Source organism: Etheostoma cragini, chromosome 19 (genome assembly GCF_013103735.1).
Source record: "Etheostoma cragini isolate CJK2018 chromosome 19, CSU_Ecrag_1.0, whole genome shotgun sequence".
In the NCBI taxonomy this organism is placed as follows: domain Eukaryota; kingdom Metazoa; phylum Chordata; class Actinopteri; order Perciformes; family Percidae; genus Etheostoma; species Etheostoma cragini.
Window position 1 is genome coordinate 10,891,694 of NC_048425.1, and position 9,203 is coordinate 10,900,896.

At 39.4% G+C, this 9,203-nt stretch overlaps 1 protein-coding gene across 1 annotated transcript in view; it reads right to left on the reverse strand.

Moving 5' to 3' along the window:
- Nucleotides 1-9,203, reverse strand: part of chrnb1 (cholinergic receptor, nicotinic, beta 1 (muscle)) — a 28,842-nt gene that overhangs the window by 6,300 nt on the left and 13,339 nt on the right. The window contains exons 8-9 of the mRNA XM_034856792.1: nucleotides 8,276-8,499; nucleotides 2,139-2,314 (exon numbers count right to left, since the gene is read on the reverse strand). Of these exons, the coding sequence (XP_034712683.1) occupies nucleotides 2,139-2,314; nucleotides 8,276-8,499 (400 nt within the window). The remainder of the gene's footprint in view (nucleotides 1-2,138; nucleotides 2,315-8,275; nucleotides 8,500-9,203) is intronic.

Here is a 9,203-nt window from a genome sequence, read left to right on the forward strand (position 1 = left end):
TTGGAAAAAGGCTGCAATGAAACAAAGAGTGAAAAATTTAAAGGGGTCTGAATACTTTCCGTACCCACTGTAAATCTCTCTCACTACAACAACAACAAAAACCACAACGTAAAAACCTGAGTTTGACAACAAAAGCCCCAACATGAAGACAACACTACAACAACAACAATTCAAATTCCTAGCAATGAAACACTACAATAGTCCCAACTATAAAATCCAACCAAAGTTGACTTATTTTAACTTGTCAGTAGAGTTACGTACTGTACGCATAACACATACTTACGCAAACACTGAAGCACAATGACAATACAGGTATTCACATTCATATTACTTATGTAATGGTTATGCACAAAGACTTATTTTAGTCAAACCATGATCTTTTCCAAAACCTAACCAAACTGTGAAGTTAACCACACGTTTCAAACTGCGAGGGTTGAGTTTACGTTTAAGAAGTGTTGATCTCCTGCCACCAGACCTTACCTAATTCATAAAATGCGCCTGTGGGTCATATACAGTAAGAGTGAAGGAACCAACGACCTATGTGGCCATTTGGGCTGGAGGACTTGCGGTTTATAAACATTTTTAAAGCCAGCTCCTCAGTACTTTTCTTTCATAATACTGCACAATTTTAATCTAAATGCACCACTGTCCTGAAGCAAACACCTCCCACAGTCTACACCAAAGGTCAGAAAGCAATGAGCTGACTTTGAATTCTAAAAACCAGTTCTCCAAAAAGGAGGATAACTTTATATGGCAGCCTAAAGCGCCTCAGTGCCATCTTGATTTCTAAATCGAGACAGCTGACGCACGGGTAGGAAGAAAAAACGTGTATAAGGTCGGCTACAAACTGGCTATGTTGTGCAAGTGTGGCGTTTAGAGGTTGTCTTTCTTTAAATAACTTTTAATTTCCTATACTGAAGTTGCATTGTAAAAATGATGACAATCTTATCTGATTTTACATTCTTAGTTTTGTTTAACTGTTTAACTGCTTTAATGTTTTATAATTTCTTATAAGCCACTGTAACTTTTATTCTTTTATTTTATCTGTTTTTACTTTCTCAATCATTTTTTAACTGCTCTTCAATGTTTTATGTAAAGCATGTGCTATACAAATAAAGCTGCCTTACCTTGGAAAGGCTTCCAACACTCTTGCGTGTCAAGTGAAAGATAGGCGTTGGTTCTGTTTCTAGTGTGCGAGTAGTGTGTAGTAGGCTCTAACCTGTTAACATGGGAGCCAAAATAAAAACGGAATTGCCACGCAGCTGACATCGTACAACGATCCACTGTGTAGCCGGCCTAATTCAGCATCCTTTCTCTCCGTATTTTTATGTAACTGCTAAGCCTGGTGATGTTTAACGTAGAATGAGAGTGGAATTTCATAAGACAAATGCAAGCTGCAGGAACTTTAACCAGACTTTAACCTGATACTCCATGAACACTACACACAGGGAAATATATATTACTATTGAATTTCAGTTTACTTTCAGTTTACTCTCAATTACTTTTTAATCACTTCTACTGCACGTTAAAGAGAGTAAGATATGGATTATGTATTACAGGTTGATGTGTAGTGTTTTCCATATGCTGAGGTTGCGAAGTGCATCTGAAATTACTCTTTCACAAAAAGAGAAAGCTTGCAGACCAAACCATCATGAATTTTTTTTGCATTGATTATTTTCCCCAGAATCAATATTTTTCTAATTCATCCCCCCCCCCCCCCCCCCATGATTCACCTAAATATTTTCTGTTTATACTGTACCGCTGATGGCCAATACATCATATCCATTTCCAGCAAAACAGCGATGGCAGAACATTTTATGTGTTTCTTTAGGAGTTAACTAAATGTCAGCCTGACTGACTTGTGTTGTGAATTCTTTAGAGTAAACAAGCTTTTAAAAATGTCTAATGATGTATTGTCTCTAGAAGTGTCTTATTCAACTTAGTTTTTTGTTAAAGAAGGAAAAGAAAATCACAAATACTCAATACTTGTAGAATCGCGATAAATGAAAATAGCAACACAAACCGCCCTGACACCCATGTGTTGTGAAAGAATCGAATCGGGACAAAAGCATATGGTCCCAGCCCTATCAACCATACACCCATGTGTCCCTGGTCCCCAGAGTGGGTGCTTGTCTCACCTGTTGGGCTTGGGGAACAGGATGGAGGAGTCGGGCTTGCGGATGAAGTATTCGTCGGCCACCTTGCTGATGGTGACGATCTTTTTCTCTCTGCGGGGAATGGTCTCCAGGGAGAGGGGCGTCTCTACTTTTGGCCGCATCATGCCCAGGTAAGGGGGCAACATGTGGATGAAGATCTAGGTGAAAAGGGAAGATGAAAAGCAGGAGCGTTACCTTAATAACTTCCAGTACATCAACCGCTTAGCGCTTCACTTCCACTGAGTGAGTTTAAAACTTATAATTACCAATGGAAAAAAAAATTTGGTGCAAATTTTTTTTTTGACTTACACACAATGGGAACAAGTTATTTAACTAAACGTTCCACTTTTAGTCACTAGCTTCTTGGCTCGCCCATTCCTCCAAAATCCGCCACCTTTCCTGGTAATACAAAATCCTTTGTTTGGATTCCTGTTTCGTGATTGATGGGACAGCTAAAATGTACTTGCCGTGTTTGCCTATTAAGGTTGAGAAATGAGCCAAAATGTTGAATTTAGCGGTGAGATAACCTTTGAGAACAGTTGAAGCTGAATGATGCGGGTAGGGAACCCAAACGTGTAATGGTTTCCAATTCCTCAACGTCTACCACCAAGGTGCCCTTAAGCAAAGAACATAAACTCTGGACACTCCAGTGGAGCTCTTAAGTAAAGACTGATAGTTGTAGTGGGCAGCTCCCAGATGTGTGTAATTAAAATAGAGATACATGTCTGTTAAACCCTTGGCTGTCAGACCTGGAGCTCTCCTTTAAAAAAATAGCAAAGGAATTTGACGTGATGTAACAGCGAAACGTGGGCCAAATGTTAGTCCTGATCACTATAAGTGCTGTTTGCCCCTGTTAAAGGCTCTTTTATTTGCACCTCAAAGTGCTTGGATATCCTTCTTCTGAAGTAACTCTTGGCTTGCCTGTACTGACAGATGATGTTAATCCTCAGCCCCTGGCAGGGACCATACTGTAGCTACAGTGGAGAATGTAGCGAGAGCCGAAGCAGCTTGACTCACTGCATGTTACTGCAGTTTCAAAGACAAAAGGGTGACCTAGCCTTCGTTCATCACATATGTCCATGTTCTCATGTGAGCTTTTTATCTTCCTGTTTCCCAGCATACTGCAAAAACAACAGTGTGTGTGTGTGTGTTAAAGGACGCTAGTATGGCTACACTCTTATACTTGTGGCGGTTTCCAAGCAAGCGGAGGCGATACCAAAAGGTGACATGAAAACCTGCAGACTACTGATTGGTCGGAGAGAACCGTCATTAATCACTGCGTCATCATTGTTAGCGACAGACGGGCGTGACCGGAACAAACCCGCCGTTTTTAAATAGTTTAGCCAGCCGTGTTTTTTTTCGCTGCCTCTACCTTCTTTTAAAACTAAATTTGTCTTCTGGCTGTGGTAAACAGCCACATGCCGAGAATCAAAATCAACACACCTTCAACGTTCTGTGTGTGGTGTCGCTATGACGACCAGCCACGCTTGCCTGACGCATGACGCGGTACTAAATCTGCAATGAAAAAAAGGAAGACAGGGCACCACAGTCGAGCCGAGCAGGTACCACGTAACAGAAAAACGCCATTTGTGACTGGAGAAAGAAAACAACATAACACCCGTTATGATGGAGAAGGATGAAATAGCAGCAGAGATGATGATGTACACTTTTCTGTTGTTTTAGACACATACAATAAAGATACACAAGCACCATCTGGCATAGTTAAAAGTATTTTTCAACAGGGCCTACAACCCCTCTATAGGCACCTTTATTGCACATGTGCGTCAAGTCTATTACTTGAGGGCTAGCGGTTTAGACAACCGTGCTTATAAGTACTTTTCTTGTATGAAAATCTAAACGCACCAATGTACAAACAATTACAAAACAAGGGCGCTCACTTGTATTTGTCCTTTACACTGATTCTACAGCTGGAGACATATTTCCTGACACTAGATTTCCTGCTGTTTCCTCTGTAAAGCATGTGGTATGACAAATATCACAGCAGCCTTTGAAAATTATTGAGACTCAAATGTTTTTTCAAAATGTAAAGACTTTTTTGCTGCTTTGTGACATTTGTGCCAATGTGAAGATTAGTTTGAAAATTGGCAGGGCTACATGCCCAGCTTGGAAGTGGTGCCGTTAAAGCATAATACAGTGCAATAAAAGGATGCTAAGAGAAGAAAAGTCAATGTTTCTATAATTTAACAGATCATAATTAATGCATTAGTAGTATGGATAAATGTCATAATCAGTGATTATTTACTTTCACTTAAAACAAGATCATTTGGATTTAATGCTTCATCACAGACATTACACAAACTGCCATACTGCTAACAGTATACATTTGCGTACATGCTACAGTATCTGTATCTATCTATGAAACATGTTTCTTTGGCATGCCTGTTGATGTGTCTTCATCTTTGTTAGGCCTGTAACAATTATTACAAAATTGTCTAATCGCAAACGTACGTAATCGTGGATTCTTTGTTTAACCGCAATAAATTGCTAACATTAGCTAAGGTCCAAGGCAGTGTTACTCACTGCGTGGCTCCTGCAGCTCGCCAAGCTTGCATGGCAGTAAATAATACGGTGATATGATCATGCAGTCAATACAGATATTTCATTAAAACATTAAAGACAAGCAGGGCTATAACATAACCCTAAGTCTGAATCTCTTACAACTTATTTATATTAAACAAAGTAAAAAGAACTGTGCGATTACAAGCTAGAAACATAGAGTGGAAAAGATATTCAAAAGTGCTCTGCCCTTCCGTCCATAACACTGACTCAGTGTGGAGTTACCAGTTTGGGCGGTCTTTCCAGTTATTTAAACTCTTAATTTAATATGTTTTTTGTTAATGATCAATGCTTTGTTTTGATTGATGAGGACAAATAATCTATTGTCAATTTTATGTTCATTTAACCCTCATGTTGTCTTTGGGTCAAACTGACCTGTTTTCCTATGTCAATGTTCTTTTTAACTACCCAAAATAACATGATTGATTCCACACAAAGCTCTTTTGCAAGTCCAAATCTCTACATTCATTAATTTTGGGGTGTCTAATTCAATTGTATAGCATTTGAAAAACAAATTAAAGTGGTTATGAAATAGTATTGAGTAAAAGTTGACATATTCCAGTCTGTGATTATCCATCAAAATCCATTCCTTTAATTTTAGTCAAAATAATACCTTATTTCTACTTTTCTAAATCAAACATTAAGTATAATTTGCATGCATAAATTCCCCGAATAACTGTAAAAATGAAGTAAATAAGTTAGCGTTGAAAAAAGTGACAAAAACATAAGAAAAAGTTGAACAAAAGTTTTGATTTTCAATTTTGAACAATTAAATATTTTTGGTTTAAAAAAAAAGAAAGAAAAGACGTGGTTTACTTAGATACCTGCGTTACTACATTAGCTGGTACTTGTAACAGTGATTTAGCCAAAAGATGTAGCCTGGAATTCATTCAAAATGTTAATTTGTGAGAAAAAGTTACAAATAAATTTGACTGAAAGAGACAATTATATTGTTAATTGCAATTATTCCTGAGACAATTAATTGTAGCGCAAAACTAAGAACTGTTACAGCTATATGGCCCTATCCTGCACCTATTGAATTGACTTTGCACACCGACGCATGTATCATTCCTATTTTGCACCTGACGCACAGCGGATTTTTCCCTCCACAGAATCACGTTGGTAAATTTGGGAATTAACTTGCAATCCGGGGCAGTTCAGCAAAAAGAGGAGGGGTGTTCCGGTGCAAAAGTTCCTAGTGTTATTTTGCAGGTTCAGAAAACAATTCCGCACCAGACCAGGAAATACCAAGTCTAAAGTCCCTGGTGCGTTATTCAGATGCTATTTTAAAAGGCGCGTGCTTGGCGGTAATGTAGAATGTGCACACCGCGTACACACTTTGCTTCTCTCATCTCACGGAACAAGCAGTTCCCACTTATGCAAACCACACATAACTATAAGGAAAAATATGACCTTGTTTTACACATTTCCATGAATTATGGATGTGTTGATGACATAAACGAGAAACTATTAGAGGACTTAAAGAGCTGTGATGTTAAACTGCATGTGCCGATGCCAATTAACCCAAATGCCCCAGCAGCTGCCTTAGCGGCACGGGAGAGGAGAGACAGAACATTGTTAATAGTGAAGTAATCTCGGTCCCAATGCATTCATAACCCCGTGATTCAGTGAGAGTGAGCCCAAGACATCGGAAAGTATGTTTTTGTGAAATATCTTTATTTCCATTTTGTCAAAAAAAATGGTCAATAGCAAACGTCGGTCTCCTCGACTGTGAACCGTTCCATGGATGTATTGAGAGCGAGCGCCTAAGAAATCCACCATTATTACAGCAATCAGTCATGGCAGAAGCACGCCTGCTATTAAAGGGAATGTGAAGTATCGCTCTGTTTTTTTTGCACGTTACGCCCAAACCACACCAATGAGTAGTGTAGCTACTTCAGACCAACCCATTTTAAAGAGTCATTTATCCCGGCGGTATAATAACAGCGCCAAAAAAGGAACATGCGTTCGGCGTTTGATACTTGCGATTGTTAAAATAGGGCCCTTAATCGTTGTGCTTGTTGTGTAATTGTTTAACTCGGTGTATGCTTTTCTTTTCATGAGTGGAGCTTACCCTGGAAATACAGAGTTCTTGCGAGAGCACAATTTGCTCAGCGAGTTACTCTGGCATCGAGTAATGCTGCTCATTAACTATATACCCTGTGGCCGAGCTGCACCAATCACATCGGTGTATCTGATATAGGCGGGCCAGAGGTGAGCCAAACAGATGACGACAGTTCAATCTACCAGTTAGCTCCGCTTGTAGCTAAGCGTATGTGGCTCTGGATACGTCACCCTGTGTGTTATTGTGATTGGTTGTAGTGTTATTTAATTGCGTGCAGTGAGATGTTCAAATGCACGCTTGGTGCCGCCCCTCAAGTTGGGCCATTTTCATTACTCAGTGCCAGACCATTCTTTCAGATTTGGGTCTGGATTGTGGAGCTAATCAGGAAGGCAAAAGTAATTACAGTGTAAAATTGTATCATATCGTATCTCTTACTGCTTGTTTGTTCTTAGCTGTTTTGCATTTTGCACTGCATTACAAGAAGTTCTGGAGTCAAGAACAGGGTCCCTGAACGTCTTTACACTTCCCACTACTGCGGTTCTGTGCATAAATCTTTCACTTCCACATTTCATGACACTGATAGTAGCAGTGAAAAGTAGCAGAACCTTTAATGCTCTCTTTTCCCATCAATCCAGTACCAAGCAGTGTAGTTCCATTAAACCAATGCAAATCACCGGTGTTTAAGCCTTTCAGAGGTGGGTGTTCCCTGAAAGGGTGACAGAACTTAGCCTGTAATTGGTATTGTATTGGTAAAGTTTTATTCTATTATTATTATATTCCTTCTTTGGTAAGATACTTGTACTTTTACTCAAGTATTGCTTTAAAGCATGTCATACAAGACTGTGGAGAACCGTGTTGAGGGGCCAGTTGAGGTGGTTCGGGCATCTGGTGAGGATGCCTTTTGGGCGCCTCCCTAGGTTGGAGGCTGGTTGATGTGGCTCGGGAAAGGGAAGTTTGGGGTCCCTTACTGGGGCTGCTGCCCCCGTGACCCGATTCCGGATGAGCGGTCGAAGATGGATGGATGGATGAAATAACTGGCCTTTGAAAAAAAAAAATCTGCATCTAAGTGTACTTAACATAGGGGTGTCTATACTCATGCCCCCTGTGTTTTAAGGATGAAGATTTATTTATTCAAGATACATTATTTATTCAAAAAAATAATTGGTGTCCTTCAAGGTTGGATTTTCTCATTTTTTAAATAAGGCAATAAGATGAATTTCCAAAATATTGTTTTATTCCTCTTTTTAGTCAATTTAAGCATGGCTTCCTATACTTATAAGCGGCACTGTGATTAGTTGGATTAACATGATTGTGTTATTTCTATTATTGACCAGTTAGTTCTGTTGTTGAGTATATAAAGTTAGATGAATAAAGTTCTTACATTTGACATTGTATAGTAGGCATACTGTACACTATGAAGACTAATTCATGGCCTCTTTATGGTAAAGAAGGGGTGCAACTAAATCAGGGAGCTCACCTTACGGACCCACATGGGCATGGTGTGGGTGTTGGGTGAGCGGTGGTGCAGGTTCAGGACGACCACACCAAGGATAACAGAAAACGTGACCAGGATCATGGTGAACATGATGTAGTTGACAATGATGGGGACACCGAGTGAAGTCTCTGGGATCTTATCCGCCAGCAGCAGCAAGAACACAGTCAGGGTGAGCAACACGTTGATCGACAGACCCATCTTCTCTCCTGTTATGGGGAAAAAATACAACGTATTAGGACTGGGACCATATCATTTTCTCCCGATTGTAATGCTAATGCCAATTGGATTTGTGTTGCGATTTTTATTCATTGCTGTGATGGACACAGCCATGACCACACAGCCATCTTAAAAAGTGGAATCCTCTTGCACTTACATTTATTTTTCTTTGGCTTATGTTTCTTAAAGATTGGGTCATATCACTTCCCAGAAGCATTATACATACATGCTTTTGCACATTATAGATACATGCTTTTGTTTCTTTCAAACATTTATTAATTACAAATAATTTACAGGCTCTGCTTTTGTTTCACACACATACTTTGTTTAGTTGACAGTACAAGGCATCTTTCTGAAGCGTACATGTAGTTATTTTTGATCTGTCTGTTTCGTTCTTCTAACCATTATTTCTCTTGAGCTCACCAGTTTGGAGGTTCCACACTAAGAGCAAGACCTGTTTGATAGGGGGACTGGCCTAATCAGGCACTACCGCTGCTCGCTGTGTCATGGGGGAGCTTCATAGGTTATTTTATGCTTCACTAATATTAAAGTGCTCATATTATGCTTATTTTTGGGTTCATAATTGTATTTAGAGGTTGTACGAGAATATGGTTATGTTGTATAATTTTCAGCAGGATTTTTAGCAGTTTCTGCTTTTGCTCTGTTTTGCTGGAAGCATATATATATATATATA